The 19,078-nt window shown below is 35.1% G+C and overlaps 1 protein-coding gene across 16 annotated transcripts in view; it reads left to right on the forward strand.

The window, feature by feature from the left end:
- The window catches only part of MPDZ (multiple PDZ domain crumbs cell polarity complex component), a 156,655-nt gene that overhangs the window by 101,066 nt on the left and 36,511 nt on the right, over positions 1-19,078 (forward strand). For 8 of the 16 annotated variants that reach the window (XM_074330388.1, XM_074330390.1, XM_074330396.1 and 5 more), the window contains 5 exons: positions 466-507; positions 3,097-3,201; positions 7,122-7,214; positions 14,128-14,305; positions 17,090-17,200. In XM_074330388.1, the coding sequence (XP_074186489.1) occupies positions 466-507; positions 3,097-3,201; positions 7,122-7,214; positions 14,128-14,305; positions 17,090-17,200 (529 nt within the window). The remainder of the gene's footprint in view (positions 1-465; positions 508-3,096; positions 3,202-7,121; positions 7,215-14,127; positions 14,306-17,089; positions 17,201-19,078) is intronic. The other 8 variants (XM_074330392.1, XM_074330397.1, XM_074330400.1 and 5 more) reach the window with 3 other exon arrangements.

The raw sequence follows: 19,078 nt of genomic DNA on the forward strand, positions 1-19,078 counted from the left end.
CCAGGTTTCATTATTTTCTATGGAAAACCAGATGTGAAGCCTCACCAGAATGCATTCTGTTTCACTTCTCACTCCACCTTGCCAGGAGTTTTTATATTTCTGTAATAATAGCCAGGGTTTTGCGCTTAGCAGCAGCTGCTGGTAACATCTGCCAGATAATTACCGAGCTGAATCAGAATTCACCTGCCTTAACCTAAAGTGTGGGATGAATTCCTGATCAAGGGATAAAAGAGTGATTGCAGTTACATTTTCCCATGCTTGTTAATAATCACTGCTATAGACACCAGCAAAGAGCAGATGCTTTTCTGGGGGAGGTGTAGATAGGAGGGAGGTGGAAAGGGGAGAAAAACAACCAGGAGCACCCACTTTTAACTACATATGTATGCATCTCACATTCAGCACAAGACATTGACATGTGTTAACACCATTGTAAAAAGATGCTGCGGCGTATGCTTCCCATTCTAGATTTTCTACAGCACCTGCTGATGATCGAGCCCCCTTTCATGTGTGAGTATCGGTGATTCAAAAGCTCATTATGTCTGTGTGTTGCAACTTGTCTGTGAAAACCATTTCATGCTTTTGTAACCTCCTGAGGCTGGGATGGATCCAGATATAAATTCAGTGTATACATTTTGGCTTTTTTTCCCCCTTTCATTTATAAAAGAATATAAATTCCAACAGAGCCATGAGATTGTTACATTTTCACATGGCACTGATGATTGTGCTCTCATTTGAAAATCATATTTTCCAACTACTAAGCTTTTAAGCTCCTTTGTCAGGGAAGGATCCTGTCTGCATGTGCAGGCACAGTCTCTAGATTAAGAGCCGTGTCACATTTCGGCATCACTGATATTATTCCTTTTTCTTTCACTCCATGTGTAAACCAAAGGTTAGTTTACATTTAAGAATTTTTAGCATAACTTCACATAAGCAATTTCTATGTGTTTACACTGTTCATCATTTAGTTTTGGTGTTCTTTGTTGACTGTTTGGGGGATTTGGGTGTCCGTATTTCTCTGCATGTGCTATTGCATTATGGGATGCTTGTTTTGGTGGCCTCGATGTCTGTACTGGGCTACATGTGTATGGAAAGCTGCCTTGTTTCCCCCTTCTCACTGTTATCTAAAATATCAGAAAAAACTATTTGTAAATATCCCTCTCCCTCACCCTTTAGCAAAAGGAAAAACAACTTTGGACAGATACACAGGAAAATTCATTACCATTGTTTGTGATAGAAACATCTTTTCCTTCTTAAACCAGTTTAAAAAATTAAATAGTTTGTACTTGTTATTATTATTTTCACTACTGTGTTCTAGCTTCCCCCCCCCTCACCTCTTCCTGGCTTTTTTCCTTAAGGTTTTGTTTATGAGTTTTATTGTTATTGAATCTTCAGAAATACTAGTTTTCTTGAATAGGCTTTTCAGGTTTGAGGTTTTATGTTTACCTTTATTTTTCTTTCTGTAAAATAGTCTAATCTTATTTTCTAAAAGATTATATATGTACAAAAGGTATAATGTGTTATATCTTTTTGACTGATGATTTTTGAAAGGATAAATGTAAATTTACTATTGAATATATTTTTAATACCATAGTGCAGGTATTTTTATAGATAAATACATGAAGTAGAGTCAGACTTAGAATGCAACTCTCTTACCCAGCCTGGTCCTAAATCCACTGAGCTGTGCTTTCTGCATCATTTGTTGGTCCTCGAGGAAAAAGTGTCATGAAGAAGAGATCCCAAGGGTCCACTGATTTTGCCATGTGAATCACGTGTGACAAGGCTAGCTGATGCCGTTTAGAACACTGCCTTACGTTTGTGTTATGCATCTCAGCTTACAATTGCCTCATAAAAAGTGACGTCCTTTTTGTGACTGAGTAGATGACAGTTCAGCTGTGAGATTTACACTCCCGTCACATTCCTGATGAACAACAGAACTGTGTCTTCTGACTCCAAATCTAAGTGACCTCACAGAGTGAATGCTTTTTATGGAATAACCAATATATCTGAAATTATATGTCCTCCTCACTCAATAAATTATGACATTGGTATAGTTCCTATTTTATTATAACATAAAAGGCAATCCTTTTATCCTTGTACTCCACTGCTAAGATTTTAATATTTATGTTCATGGATAAGTTACGGATGCTTGTTTTAATAGTATTCATGGTTTTTACATTGTGTATTTTTATATATCCTTTTTTTTTTTTTTAGTTATACAAACATGCTGAACAGGCTTCAAATACAGTGTTTCTTTTGCCTTGCTATTCGTTAATTTGAGGATCTTGGGACAACCTACTAAACAAGTGTATCAACTATAAAGCTTTATAGGACAACAATGAACCTGAATTTTCCAATGTCCTTTTCTGCACCTTACAATTGTAGTCAGCATCTAACTCAGTGCCTTCATATTATAGGCATTCAGCCGGTACTTGTGAAATTAGTAAATAACCATTCAAGTGTAAATAATAGGCTTTTCTATGAAACTAAAATGAACTTATGAGAAGTTGCCACGAATTAGTAAGAGAGACTTTCCATAAACTTATAATGACTTGACTTTCAGACATGAGAGTTCATAACTTAATAGAGCTAATATATAATTATTAGTAATGATTGTTAATATCCATACTTGATTATGCATTATGGAAAAATGTAAAGTTATTTATGATACCCAGTGTTTTTATAGCATACACATTATTTGTTTCTGCCAAGGAAACTAAGAATCTTTGGATTAAATTAATGTCATTACTGATAGTTATTTTCCAAGGGATTTATAGATCTTTCTCAATTCAAAAAGTTGTTTTAGTCTTCTCATATGAAAATATTAATAATGCCCTTTTCCACCTCCATATGATTATTGGTAAACACATAATTTATCAGCAGCATTTTAAATTTTAATTTCTGTTGTTATTCTTACTTATAGGATTCTTTATTGTTTTGAAGTTTGGATTTTATGCAGATTAAACTGATTAAAGGATGTGTGTGAAAAAGTAGGGATGAAGAGACAATATAATTTTATTCCTATATTTTGGAAGCTTTTCCTAACAATGAGCCAAAACTTTACTTCCTTTTGCCTTCATGGATTATGTTCTGTTCCAGAATTACATATGTGCCTGCGGAACATTTGGAAGAGTTCAGAATAAACTTGGGACAACAATCTGGAGGAATTATGGCACTGGATATTTTTTCTTCATACACTGGCAGGTAAATGAAATAGTAAATCTACTACAGTGAATGAATGATACAGCAGGTTATAAAATAGTTTTGAATTCAAAGTCAGAAGGACTTGCAGTGAAAGAAATTGAATTCCTTTCTCTCTTTCAACATTAGAAAAATATTATCCCCTTTTCTTATTTAAGTAATTATTATATAGTGTGGAAAATTTGGAAAATATATGAAAGTTCAAATCAAGAAACTAAAATTATCTTTATACCACTAAATATAGCACTTTTAACATACTGGGTTTGGAGAATTCACCTCAGGTCTGAGTATTATTTCATGAATTCCCTGGTACCTGCAATTTGTATAGTATTTCATCATGCTTTTTCTTCTCTTGTGAGTATTTTCAAACATCTTCAGAAATTTTATTTCTTTTTTAGCATACATTCAGATTGAGAAACATTTTTAATGGTTATTTTTTACTCTTTTAAAGAATGTTGAGCTGAACATCTTGGTGTATATGCATGTTAGGAAACAGTGTATGGCTTTTTTAAAGGCTCTTGATACACAATGTATTAAGAACCTTTAAATAATACAGCAAAATGGTGTGTGTTTTTTCCGCTGTTTTTTTTTTCCTTAGGAAAAGCAGGAACCTGGTTTTGGTGCTGGTACTGACTGAGTTCAACACAGGGAGAGAAATAATGTTAAATTGCTTTCCACGAATAGTGTACCATTTTACATTCTTAGCTGTGGACCTGTTTTTTTCAGTTGCGTTGGCAGCTGAGTACCAGATTTCTCTTTGAGCATGCTGCAAAGCAGAAATGGGTCTGCAAACATTATGAGGTCTTCTCAGAAGAGTTCTACCATTCCTCAGAGAATGTCAGAACATCCCAAAACACTTCGGTGTCCACTGACTCAATAGACATCACAATATGCCATTATTGTTTCCTCTGCAAATTGCACATGACCACAGTAATACAGAAAGTGTCAAGGAAGGGAAAGGTATGTTATGTGTTTAGTAAAGGAAAGAAGTGTTGTGGCCCTTGGGCTCTCGTGAATTTTATGGGAAAAGGAGTATTCACCCTGTACAAAGCTCAAGCACACTCCACTCTAGAATATCCATCTCAGGGTTAATCACATTAATTGGTTATAGTTTCCTGGTGCTTTCTGTCAGAATGGTAAAAGCAGTTGTTTCAGTAGCCCTCTGAAATATCATTTCAAATGGCTTAATTAAAGAATATGCCAAGGTAATGCCATATTTGGTTTAAGCTCTAAGGCCTTAAATACACTCACGATGTATTAGAGAGAAAGAGCCACTTTTAGCACTGTGCCCTGCTACTCCCCCAACATGGAAAGGAGAATGACCTTGGCTGTGCTGTGACTAGTGGCTTCATGGCAGAAAAAGTATATTTGCTATTACTATAAAGGTGCTCAAAACAAAATGATCTATATTTTGCAGAGGAGGAATCTGCACCGAGAGAGGTTAAGGAACTCGTCCAAGTTCCATAGTTAATAACTAACAGAGCCGAGATCAGAATGTAAGCAGTCAGACTCCTTGTTTTTTAACCACTGGATCCAAAGAAAGAATTGCACAAGCCCAGGATAAAAATATGGGTAGCATAGCATGGAGGTTAAGAGCTCAGGTTTTGTAGTAAAATGGCCTCAATTAAAATCTCACTTCTACTTTACTATGTGACCTTGTGCCAATTTCTGGCACTTAAATGCAGATGAAAAGGAAGTCATTATAGTTGACAGAAATTTCATTGGTATTTAACAAACATGGATGCAAAGACGTCAATTCATTTTTGGCTGGGTGAGTACAGGAGGAAGAGAATCGGTCCATTCTGCTCTTTGGAACACATGACACTTGAGTCCCATAAACCACACTCTAAGATGGATAAAGAATAATAAGCACATTTATAAGAGCATATCTGGGTTAGTGGAAGGATTCAATATTAGAGAATCACTTGAAAAGAGTGGTGCTTTTGTATCAAAGGATTCAGGATATAGGTCTTGTAGCTAAAGAGGCATGAGCATATGATGCACTATGTCTGAGAGTGTTTCTGAATAGCTCACAGGGGTGAGAACCTCCCCCACACCCATGGCTGTCACTGAATATTTCAGGGCTTATTTAACTGTTCTTGTCTGTCTGCCATACCTGCTTTTTCTATCATAGTCTCTCCAGTTGTATTTCCAGAGGGTTAGGACTAGTCTTCACATTTCCTCCTCATATCTTCCAGATAACAGCTTCACTCAGACTGTCTTGTTCTCAGTCAGCTTCTTAACGTCTTTTTTTAAATCCCCCCTTTTGTGACTCTATTCCCAGCAGTCCCGTCCCACTGTCAGGCCACGGATCTCAGAACCCCAGCCTCTTGCACAACCTTGCACAGGAGGGGAATTCAGACACACAGCCAATGGGCAGGACCTATAGGCAGGTAGATTTCCTTTTAACAGTCGAACACAAATTTGTAACATTCATGACTTTCTATTTGACTTATTTCACTTAGGATGATATTCTCAAGATCCATACATGTTGTCACAAATGGTAGTATTTAACCTTTTCTTATGGCCAATTAGTATCCCATTGTATATATGTGCCACCATGATTTCACTCACATGTGGGATATAAAACTGAAAGCAACAATCAAACAAACAAGACAAACAAACAAAAACTCATAGACAGACAACAGTATGGTGATTACCAGAGAGAAAGGGGAATGAGGGGAAGGTGGAAAAGGATAAAGGGATTCAAATATATGGTGATGGAAGGAGATTTGACTTTGAATTGTGAACACACAATGCATTATAAAGTTGATGTATTATAGCATTATATACTTGAAACCTATATAATTTTATTAATTAACCAGTGTCACTGAAATAAATTAATAAAAATGTTTTAAAAACGTAACATTCAGATCAGAGAAAGAATGAGATGTTCAAAGAAAGCTTGGACTTTTACTTGCCAGAAATGTTGTGAAACACATTTCAACAGAGATGGAGTCTTGGATTAATGACTTCTGATCTCAAAGTCTAAAGATTGTCTAATTTGACAGAGTTCAGTATTTCTGTCAATGGAGAATGGATAAAATTTGAGCATGTACTTTCTTTAGATTTTTCACTTTCTATAAAAATAAACTGAAAATCATTTTTGAATCAGAATTTTTATAGTCTTCTCTACTTTAAATGAATGTGTGAACATTTTTCTTAAATCCAGTTTTTACTAATAGCATAAGGACTCCCCATAATTGATTTAACCATCCTCTATTGCCCTTACGTGTTACTTGACTGGACACATTTTATTAGATGCCTGACATTTGGCAAAATCGGAACTCCTACAGACATTGTAAGGGACCTTGAACAGAGGTACATTGTAAACTGCTTCCTGTGAGGGGTGTTCTGTGTCTGGCCCCTCCAAATGAGCTGACGCTGGATCACAAGTATTTCCATCTTTCTTCATAAGTTGTCAGGAAAGCGTTGCTCCATCCTTAGGGAGCAGAGATGATAAACTCCTGGCATATACCTAATGATAAGTGCTTTTAGGGCACAGATCAATCAGGGCTGCGCAAGCTTATAACACACATGGTGCTTCTACCTTCTTGTGCATGGTAGGTATTTAAGAAATACTTGTGGACTAGTTTTTCTTTAAAATTCTGCTACTTATCCCCTTCTCATTTCATTCCTATATCCTCTCATGTTTCATCAGAAAAGAGACTAGACAGGACTCTTATTGTTTAGTTGCGTCTTCAGACTAAGTTATGGTAGAATGACTGATGTAAGGTTTTTATTTTATTTGATCAGGTGTTCTTTTCCCCTTAATGTACAATGTTATGTATTTATTGGCCAAGTCTGGTGATAATAGCAAGCAGTTCTGCCTTTTTAGCCAACCCAGTAATAAAGTATACATCAGACAGTTTTCCATGGTTTTACTAGGATGTTGGGGTTCTCACTGTATAACTCTTTTACAGAGACATTCCAGAATTACCAGAGCGAGAAGAAGGGGAGGGAGAAGAAAGTGAACTTCAGAATGCAGCCTACAGCAACTGGAATCAGCCCAGGCGGTAAGGACTGTTTAGGTCTTCTGCCTCCTCAGTGTTTAAAGATAAGGAGGTACTGGTTTCAAATACTGGGTTCCAGCATGCAACTGTGACATTGGGCAAGTTGTTTGATATTCCCTTACCCTCCATTTCTTCATGTGTATGTAGTGGAAAGGATAATATGTATCATACAGGGTTAAAACTAACATGTGTACAAGGATTTGGCATATAGTAGGGACTAAATAAAATTAACTAGAGGAAATTATGCATAGGTAGTTGGAATGGGTACTATTTTCAGTGGAGTTTGATCTTAGGTAAACAATCAAATAATTAATTTAAATTTCTCTGGAATTTGTAGACACTATATATTCAAACATATATATTCAAAACGCGTATATGTGTGTGTGCATGCACATTAGTAAGCATCTTGTTATCACAGACTGCAGTTATTCTAATCCATGCTCTGTTAGAACTAATCTCATATGTAATAGAAAAGATGATTTTCCTAAATATGCTCAGATATATCACTATACATCATTAAAGTATACTTCTGTGTTTATGTTAAGTAAAATCAAATTCAGTTTAATAGATATTTATTGAGTCCTGATTATGGACCCCGAGAAGAAGGAGATGATTTTGTAAACAACAGGGAAGTATAAGACATAAATCCTCCCTTCTAGGAATCTGTAATGTACTTAGGGAGGCAATATTAGAGACCCACAAAATAAAGAAAACTAGAAGATATTTTGTATTAAGTGTAAAATGTAAGTAATCATTGGGCATTCCCTCTAAACAGATCTAAAGGTGACCATCGTAGTTGTGCCTTGCACTTAGTAAACATTTAATATTTATTCTACAGCGAATAAATAAAATGCTCAAGAGAGAACAGTTTCTACTCGTTAGCATTATAATACAGTTTGATGATTTTCCTTGCTCACAAATGAACTTGAGGTGGCAGCCATCACATTTAAACATTTTTTAGGTTGAGTTATTCAAAGTATAGAAAAGTTGTTATGTTGCTTTCACAAAAAAACAGTACGTGTTTCCAGCCATCTAAAAGGAAGGGGAGTGGGATCCAATATATGGTGATGCAAGGAGAACTGACTCTGGGTGGAGAACACATAATGCAATACATAGATGATGGATTATAGAATTGTACACTTGAGACCTATATAATTTTACTAAACAAGGTTACCACGATACATTTAATAAACATTTTTTTAAATTACTGAACTAAATCAAAATTAAGCAAAATAAGTAAATAAAATAACTTTAATTTGAATTCTTTAAAAAAGCTGTTTAGCCTGCTTAAAGAAATCAAAATCTCTCCACATTATCTCCCATATTCAGAACAGAATATAAGTGCTAGATCTAGGGCAGAGATATAAAAAGGTTAAGTTTCTGATTTTTTTGAGGATGGAGGCAAAAGTAAATTTGATGAAACTAGTTTGTAGTTGGTAACCATAGTGATAAACTTGAATTTTGTTGGAGAATAGTCATCACAGGAAAAAAAACAGTTTGGCCAGAAATAGTTTAAAAGGCACTGTTTGGAGTCAACAAGAGCCCTATTTGAATTCTAACTTGGACACTTTGCTAAGACAAGTTGGTTAATCTTTGCTAGGTCTCAGTTACTTCATCTTTAAAATAGGATTAATAATAGAACCTTTTAAATTTTGGGGAGAATTCAGTGTGAAAATGCATGTGAAATTCTGAGCATAGTGCCTGGTACAGAGTGAGCATTCAGTTGGTGAGTGAGCATTGTCAGTTATCATCACTAACAGCTAAGCAAATAGAAAGTATTGCACACACGAATCATTATGCAGTTGTCTTATAAGAAAGAATTAAGTGTAATTTATGGACTGGATGATTTTTACATTTTTATCCTAAATTTTAACTCATATCACCCTAAGAGATGTCTCTAAAAGTGGTTAACTACCTTATAGAGAGAATATGTCTGGAGCTTCCATAAGTCTTAAAGAAGGTGCTCTGCACTCTTCTATTACAGAATTGTACACCTGAAATCTATGTAACTTTACTAATAATTATCACCCCAATAAACTTGAATTAAATAAAGAAAAAGAAGTACTAAGGGACTTCTGGGGCAAAGTTCATGGAGCATTATGCTCACAGAATATATTATGAGAAAGCTTACCAAAATAACCGGGGCAAGTGTTATGAATATGCTTTATAACTTTGGGCATTCATTCTTACAGTCAAAAAATTTTTGTTTGTATGGAAATTTTAGCAAAGTGTAAATTTTAAAATTGTAAATAAGCTGTGTTACTCTTATTTTGCACTGTGACCTTCATTTACAGAGTTAGCATCAAACTGTATGTATCATTTTCCAGCTTACTTACTTTTCTCTCAATCCAATGTTTAGGAGATCTATCATGTTGATACTTAAAGATCTAATTCATTCAATTTAGTTATTGCAGTGCATTTCAGTATATGAATATACCATAGTTTATTCCCAGATTGATGTTGAACAGCTAACAGTTATTCACTATTATAATAATTCTGTGCAGTAAATATATTCATTTCCTTACTTACATATGAGAATTTGGGTATATACCCAGAATTGGAACTGCTGGCTTATAGATTCAAATGTATTATTTACTTTATTAGAAATTGTTAACTTGCTTCATAAAGTGCATATGCCATTTTTTCCTTCTTTTTCCATAATATGAGCATTCCCTTTCCTGCTACATCCTTATTGCCCCATCATATGATCATTTTTTAAAAAAAGTTTTTTGTCCGTCTGATGGGTAGAAAATGGTACCTTGTCTTAATAAACAATGTAAAGGTGTAACAGGATTGAAGAGGTAGGATTCAAATTTGTTCATTTGTCATATGGATTGAATTTTATATCTTCCTTAATCACATTACTTTAGTAATCATAATAATCAAAATAAGAGTAATAAAAGATTTATCGGTTGTTTACTATATCCCAGAGCTTTGTTTTTCACTTTACATGTATTCATTAGCTTTAATCATCACAGCCATCTCTCAGGCGTAGAGATTTTATTGGCTTCATTTCGAAGATGAGGAAAGCAAGAGATTAAATAAGTTGCAGAGGGTCACACAGTTAAGTAGCAAAAGCGCAGGACTTGAACCCAGGACTCTGTTCAGAGCTCAGGCAGCCTGGCCTCAGAGCTCTGTTTTACTTTAGCTTTTCTGAATTGCGTTCTTTTTAAACCTATAAATTGGTCTCAAGAAAGGCTGCCGTTTCTGCGTTAAACTGACTCCGAATATGTTCTATGAAATTTTTCTTTTGTAGGTCTTCTTCTTTCCACATAATGTTTGCTGTGTTCTATTCAGTGAATAATGAGTCTGATTCCTCAGCACTGGGATCATTTTGGCCGTCTGTCTTTGGTTATCTTCTCCAAAGTTTTAAGCAGTTACAGCCTTTCTTCTAGGGAGTATATTTGAAAACACTTTGCTATCTGTGCCAAACCCTGTGTGAGCATATGGTACTATTATCCAAAGGTTGTTTAATCTCTCGGCGCCTCTTCCCTTCTTTGTAAAATGGGGCTAGTAATAGTATCCACTTCATAGAAATGATATGAGAATTAGATGGGAGTCAGTGGGACTCAGGGAATAATGCTGAGCACATGAGAAGACCATAATAAGTGTTTGCTGCTGCTTTTATTTTTATTAGTAAAGAAATTAAAAGAATCACTTTATTTCCTTTTTCCTTCATATGACTTTCTTTTTTTCAATTTTTCTTTTATATTTCAATTACAGTGGCCATTCAATATTTTATTAGTTTCAGTAAAGAAGTTAGTAAAGCTAGTCATTGTATTTAATATTTAAGAATCCGGAATACATGGGTGGGACTCCTTATCTCTTCTCCTAAAAAGGAAGAAATAAAACAAGAATGAATTCTCTTACATAATGGTAACTTACATTTATATCATTTATTAAGTGATCCCCCAAATAACTGTTGCACCCACCTGACGCCATATATAATTATTACAATATTATTGACTGTATTCCTTATGCTATACTTTACATCCCCATGACTATTTTATAACTACCAATTTTTACTTTTTAATCCCTTCACTTTTTCACCCAGCCCCACCCTTCACCCATCTAGCAATCGTCAGTTTGTTCTCTGTATCTATGAGTCTGTTTCTGTTTTGTTTGCGCATTTAGTTTGTTCTTTAGATTCCACATATAAGTGAGATCACACAGTATTTGTCTTTCTCTGTCTGACTTATTTAACTCAAAATAATACTCTCTAGGTCCATCCATGTTGTCGCAAATTATAATATTTCATTGTTTTTTATGGCCGAGTAATATTCCTATGGAATATTAAATGTTCCATTGCATGTATGTACCACATTTTCTTTATTCAGTTGTCTATCGATGGACACTTAGGTTGCTTCCATATCTTGGCTATTGTAAATAATGCTTCAGTGAGTATAAGGATGTGTATATCTTTTGAATTAGTGTTTTGAATCACTTTTTAATTTACACTGACCACAAAGAACCCTAGGAGACATTTCATTCTTATTTTATTTTATTTCTTCCTTTTTAAGAGAAGAGATAAGGAGTCCCACCCATGTAGTCCTGATTCTTAAATATTAAATACAATGACTAGCTTTACTAACTTTTTTACTTTGCCATTTTACCCTAGGAACTGCTGTAAGAAACAAGAAAGGCTGTTGGTTTTTGTCTTTCACAGAATTCCTTGAGTGAAAGAAAATGATAAATAGGATTTTAAGTAGTTTAAACTATTTACACAAATTTTATGAGATCAGAGATCATTGTGCGATCCTTTTAAACTACACAGGTAGAGTCCCTAGGATTATAGATTTCTAATAAAGAAAAACGTGCTCCCCAAAGAAAAGATGTGTCTCATCATCTGACTTTATCTGACCAGTTGCCTGTCTTCTCAATCTAGCTGTGAGGTGCTGCTTTTACCCACAGCATTTTCTTACTGGGACCTTCCTCATTTCACAGGAGTCCGTACCTTTCCTCTCTGCTGGAAGCACCTGTAAAGTCAAGGTTGAGGACATGTTTGGACCATACTCTTTTCTCCTGTTTGATGTCCTCCACGGTCCTCCTTCCTTCAACATGGAGCAGATTGCAGACTCACTATTGTATCTTAGAGCTCTCTGCTTGGTGTCTCTGTTTCCTTCTGAGACCCTGAGCTGCTCACTCGTCTTAGCCAAACACCTCACCGTCCATCACCTTATTTTTATATGACTGTCCCAACCTTCTCACAGGGCAGGTACTTTCAATTCATTCGTAGCTCTTACAACTATTTGCAGTTACTGGATATGAATTCATGGCTTTCTTATGTGGGTAGAAGAATTGCATTTAAAACAGAAGCAGGAGCAAGTGCAAGGCCCCCAGGCAGGAGAACATGTCTGTTGAAATTTAGAAACAGTACGAAGACGATGTGGTTGCTGGAGTGGAGAGAGGAAAGTGGAGAGCCATGGAAGAAGCTTTTCTGGAGATGGTGGTGGGATCAGATCATGTAGGATCTTGTCAGCCACTGCCCTTTATGCCCCAACTGTTAGTTTCCAGCTCCACCTTGGGAAGACAGAGTCCTACAGACATAATCTTCTGGCATGGCATGGGCAGGGATGTTCTTTCTCTCGATTGTGTTGCTAAGCTGAGAACTGTCAGTTCAAGGGTAGCTGAACTTGATTACTTAATATCTGCACTATTAGAGTTCCTGAAAAATGGTACTTTTAGACTGGTCTGTGCCTCGGCCAGAAGGGTGAGTCCATTATTTACTTTTAACAAATCAGCTTCAGAAATACATCAGTATTATCAGACCTTATAAAACATATCATCGGAAAAGTGTTTAAAACGATCTTCTTTTACTACTGATAAAACTTTAATAAATTCAGCAAATAGTATTTGCAAAAATTAACATACATAAAGATATTTTATTCCATTAAATTTAAAAATATTTTTTTTAACCATTGGAACCAATTTTAAGTGTGCAGATCAGTGACATTAAGTCCGTTCACATTTAACCATCCTCTTCCCTATCTTCTAGCAACCACCATTCTACTTTCTGTCTCTATGAATATGACTATTCCAGGTACATCGTGTAGGTGGAATCATATAGTGTTTGTCCTTTATTTCACTTGCCTGGCTTATGTCACTTAGCATAATGTTCCTTTTTAAGGCTGAATGATATTCCATAATATTCCTTTATCTGCAGATGGACACTTGGTTGCTTCTAGCTTTTGGTTATTGTGAATAATATTTATATGAATATGACAGTGCAAATATTAACATCTCTTCAAGACCATACTTTGAATTCTTTTGGGTCTATACCCAGAAATGGAATTGGTGGATCATATGGTAATTCTATTTTTAATTTTTTGAGGAACTCCTGTACTTTTTTCCATAGCGGCTGCATTTTAGATTGCTGTCAACAGTGCACAAGGGCTCATACTTCACAGTTTCTCTAATGTCTCCTTGCCACCACTTATTTTCTGTTGTATTTTATTTTATTTTTTTGATAGTGCTATCCTAGTGGGCGTGATATCTCATTATGGTTTTGATTTGTAGTTCCCCAATGATTAGTGGTATTATCCTTTTCCTGCGCTTATGGGCCATTTGTGTATCTTCTTTAGAAAAATGTCTATTCAACTCCTTTGCCCTTTTTAAAATGGGTTATTTTTTGTGGTTGAGTTTTAGGGGTTCTCTCTATATTCCAGATACTAATCCCTTATCATATATGTAATTTGCAAATATTTTGTCCCATTCTGTGGATTATCATTTTACTCTACTGATAGTATCTTTTAATGAATAAAAGTTTTTAATTTTGTTGAAGTTCAGTTTGGTTATTTTGTGGTTATTGTCTGTGCTTTTGGTGTCATATCTAAAAAATGATTACCAAATCCAGTGTCATGAGCTTTTCCCTTATGTTTTCGTATATGAGTTTAACATTTTGTTTATTTTTTTATAGGGTTGAACTTTGGAGAGAACCAAGCAAATCCCTGGGCATCAGCATTGTTGGTGGACGAGGGATGGGCAGTCGTCTAAGCAATGGTGAAGTGATGAGGGGCATTTTCATCAAACATGTTCTTGAAGATAGCCCAGCTGGCAAAAATGGAACCTTGAAACCTGGAGATAGAATAGTAGAGGTACCCTCCAGTGAGCTTTATGTGCTAAAATTCTTCACCTGTCCCATAAACTTTACCAAGGGAATCATCAACTTTACACTGGTTACCCAACCCAGCATTAGCGTAAAATGTGTTTGTGGTTAAAGCATTTCTTTCTTATTTGTTTCTATTCATCCATAATTGTTCTCTTTGATATATGGTGACCGATTACATATCTTGATATTGCTAGAGACTGATGTTTGAAGGTATAACCAACCATTTTTAAAACCATTGACCCTGAGATAAAATAATTAAACTCTGGTTAAAAAAACAAAGCCAAGTTCTCAGGGAAATAATTGAATTCTTTAAAAATATGTATACATGTAAAATACATACATCATAATTAAGTTCTGTAATGAGATTTTATTTCAAGAAATACTTTATCAGTATCATTTCATCGTAAGCTTTTTTGAATGAGATTTTTTCCAAGTGAGTCTTTTTGTAACACCTTTTATGGTAAGACCCTGATTACTTTTTATACAAATGCCCCCACTCCCAGCTCAGATTTTCCTCCTTCTCACTGGCGTGCCCATTCATCACTGAGGGTGTGTGTGTGTGTGTGTGTGTGTGTGTACACACATGCATATGTATACACACATATATGTATTTTGTTATATACGTGAGAAGCATTTGGTCAAATTGTACCTAATTCCTTAATTCACATCAAAGTTTAATATATTAAATAGACTTCTCTCATGAGGCACTGACTCATTTACTTAGCAAATATTCCTGGAACAGCTGTTGCATTCCAGGTGCTATCACAGGCTCTGGGCATCCCACAGTAAACAAGGAACCATGCCTGCCTGTCAAGTTGCACAGACTTGACAAGTAATTGAGTCACTTCAGAGCAGTGTCATAAATTATTTGATCAGAATCAACATAGTTTCAGTTAAGAGGGTAGAGGAAGGGGTACCTGACCCAGATTTTCTGAATTGTCAGGATTTATAGAGTAGACCAAAATAGACAACTTCCAAATGGAAACCAATGGCTTTATTACTATAATGACCATTATATTCACTTTACACAAGTGATTGTTTCTCATTTTCTAAATCCATATAACTTGCACATTAAAAAGCCTTAATTGTGTACAAGAAGGCTTTAACTTAACCACAATTGTAAAATAAGCATTTTGGGGATCTATTTACTTATTCCTTTACTGATTGATTTTTACTGAGAGCTGAAGAAGGAAGAAGATTTAGATTTCAGAGAAACCAAGAACTGTGTATTTTTTTCTCTGACCATTTATAAGGAAGAATGATGGGTTTTTTTTTCTCTTCCTACATTGTTATCTTTCTTTAGATGAAATCTCAACCCCTTTTTAAAGTACAATTTTTTAGTTAGAATACTACCTAAAGTTTGCATTTTTAGACTACCACAAGGAATTTTGTTTTATGGATACTTCACTATTAAAATACCTTTGACCTAGGTAAAGAAAGTAAGAAATCTTTATAACTATTTCTAGAAAGGATTGATTATAGTTTGCTCCAAAATGTGTAAATGTATTAAGAATGTTAAAACATCCTTTTCAAATTTAAAAAGATTTTTTTGTGTGTGTTGTAAAATATTGTTTGCTGTTTAGCAGTGTTTTGTTGAGTGCTATTATGTGCAGAGGTTTTTCTCATAAATATAAAAGCCTTAGACCTCTAATCCTGTGGATTCTAAAGCATGTCTCTGCTAAGAGCTTCTGAAAATGTCTGTAGACTAGATGAGTAGAGACTTGCAAATGATTTCATTCAGAGTATATAGTCCTTTGGACTCGAGCAAAGATATTTAATGTTCTATTAAAATTACCTACTAATGGAATATATAGTAAACATGAATACTAACTTTTATTCTACAAAAAGTTAGAAGCCTTTTTTAATGTGCACTGAAAGAGATGTTCTTACTTCATCTAAGTATCAACCTGAGGGAGGTTTTTCAATTAAATGTATATATAATTCTTTTAAAGGGTTATAGTGTTCTATGCAGAGATCTAATAATTTTCTTTTCCAGAATTGTTTCCACTCTAATTTTGCTATTTTGTTGTATATGCCATATTGTGATAATTGGAAATAATAGTATCCTATGGTTTTCTGACAGGATTAGCATTTGGCCTTTAAAACTATTTTCCTTCCTATTCATATAGTGCATAAACTGAGCTAATCATCACCCAGGCAAGCCATGGTCGATAAAAGGTTACAAAATAACTTTCATTTCTAAACTAGTTGTATAAAAATTACTAACAAATGAACATAATTTCTTGACTTGCAGCTCCTGTCATGTCTACTCCAAAGAGTCTTTTGCAAAACTAACCTTACCATAACCTGATATTTCTGAATGTCAGAATTTTGTTTTTAACTTCATGCTTTCCTGTCTAGAGAGAAATACACAAAACATCACCCACCCACTTCCTAAGTCACTCTGTAGTGAATTGGAAAAACAATTGTACAGTGATTGTCATGATGAAGACAGTGCTACTAGGCAGTTCCCTTATATTATTTCTTTAATAATGCTGACTTATTAAAGGAACAACTGAGCAGCGTAAGGAAAGCAAAGGCAGACTCTTCGTTCTAATTAATTATTATTTCAGCCATTATTGGAGACAGACATCTGTGTCCACAATAAGGGACCCCACATCTGCTGGACAGATTAAAAGTTGTGGAGCCTCACAAGTAGCCTTATTTGTGATTCTGAAACATTTTCCAGGAGCCTCAGAACTGCAGATCCACAAATTGTTCTGTTGTTCTATAGATTCTTGAAATGTTAAGCTGAGGCCTTCCATTGCAGGTGGATGGAATGGACCTCAGAGATGCAAGCCATGAACAAGCTGTGGAAGCCATTCGGAGAGCAGGCAACCCTGTAGTCTTTATGGTACAGAGCATTATAAACAGACCAAGGGTAAGCGAACACAGAGGGCAAGGTAGGCATCATACAGTGTCCAATTCGGAGTCTGATGTCTCCAGGGCCAAGTTGTCTCTAGGAGCAAGAGCTCAAGTATTGGAATTTCAGGAGATCTGTTAAAAGTTTGTTTTTTGGTTTGTTTTGTTGTTGTTGTTTAATTGAGTTGTCCTGGAAATCCTTTCTTAATGTTCATTACAGTCACAAAGTATGTAAGTTAAGAGGAGTGTTGTGTAGCCTTTCAGATTGACCTCTAGTGGAGTCCCTTAGAAGCCAGATTCCATTTTCTTTATAAATTCTCTAGAAAGCTTTTCCAGCTCTCTAGAAAGCTTCATGCAATCCCATGATCACTTGTGAATGACCTTTAATGTATTTGTCCCACTGAACGTTAAATTTCTCACGATGGATTTGGTTTCAGCTGTATACTTCTATACCAGTGATTTTGTAAGTGCTGTTTCCCGGCCCCAGATGCTGATTAGTCCCTGGTGGACAGCAACCTACTAACCCAACTTATCATCAGCTATCACAAGGAAAATGGCTTTAAAAATATTTTAGAAAGTATGTATGCAATTAGGGGATGTTTTTGATGGAGAAGATACTACATGAGGCTTTGTGTGTTTGAAACAAGTATGCCCTAATGTTGCTGAGCATGAGAATCATGCCAAGAGTTTTAAACTTTTTTTTCTATACCTTCTTTATTGCTTAGTGTATAAATAAATACATTTTATAGATAGATAGATAGATAGATAGATAGATAGATAGATAGATCATTTTTTTTAAATGTGCAGCAGTTCTTAAATATATTTGGGCCACATACCCCTTTGAAAGTTCTTCAGAAATATATGCATTCTCTGAAAAGTTTGATACCATTCCAGGAATTTCCGAGATGTCCTGAAGCTTATAGAGAGGTTCACTCACTCCTGACATACTGATTCTGTTTGAAATACCTGCTTATTAGCATTGAGGGTTGGTTGTCTTTAAAGGGAAAGTGGCAACATATGTGAGGGAAGGTCAAAGAATACCTAAACCTTACAATATGTAATTTTCTACTTAAAATACATTTAATTTTAATTTTTAACATTTAGATATCGATGCCCAAATGATGGAAAGAAAGTAGCCAACAGTTCTGTAGATGAGCTCAGTAAAAGTAACTTGTCAATATTGTATGCCATGGAATAAAAGTGACTAGATTTATCCTATTGGGAATTCCTTTTGTTATCAAGACAGGTGTAGCTCTGCTCTGGGTTTACTGTAAGAAATGAATTTAGTAGTTCTTCCTGCAAGCAGTTATCTTCATTCACATCTGCAGTTTTTAATCATTCAGTTGTTTATTGTTAGGTAATAATTATTCAGAGGAGAAAATCTGTCAAATGGTAGGGCTGCCTCATACTGCATTCTTTTCAAATGCTATCCAGTTTGTTTAAATAACTATAAATTTTTCTACATTTGTTTCCATTTGTTGTGTTAAACATAGGCGCAGCATGATAATGTCGGTAAATGGCTGTTTAACTTAAGTTGAAGCTATTTTTTGTGTGGGAGTGTTTTATTCCTTTTTTTGTTTTGTTTTATTTTTAATTTCCAACTTTTATATCATTTAGGACAATACTATAAACTGCTGGGTGGGATTCTCAATATTACTTTTTAAAACCTTAAACTACAAACATTTCTTTCAATGCCAGTCACATTTTCTAATGAGCTGGTAAGATGTTTTTTCCTGCACCTGGAAAATATTCCTATTATCTGAGGTATAATTATGCCTGGTTTTATAGCAATTATTCTAGGATAAATCTTCCTTAGAATGACATGTGTCCTCATGTTATATGTGACAGGGTTCAGAACACGCTACCCCAAAATATGGCACCCTGGCATATTGCATAT

This window comes from Rhinolophus sinicus, linkage group LG04, assembly GCF_036562045.2.
Source record: "Rhinolophus sinicus isolate RSC01 linkage group LG04, ASM3656204v1, whole genome shotgun sequence".
NCBI classification, from domain to species: Eukaryota; Metazoa; Chordata; class Mammalia; order Chiroptera; family Rhinolophidae; genus Rhinolophus; species Rhinolophus sinicus.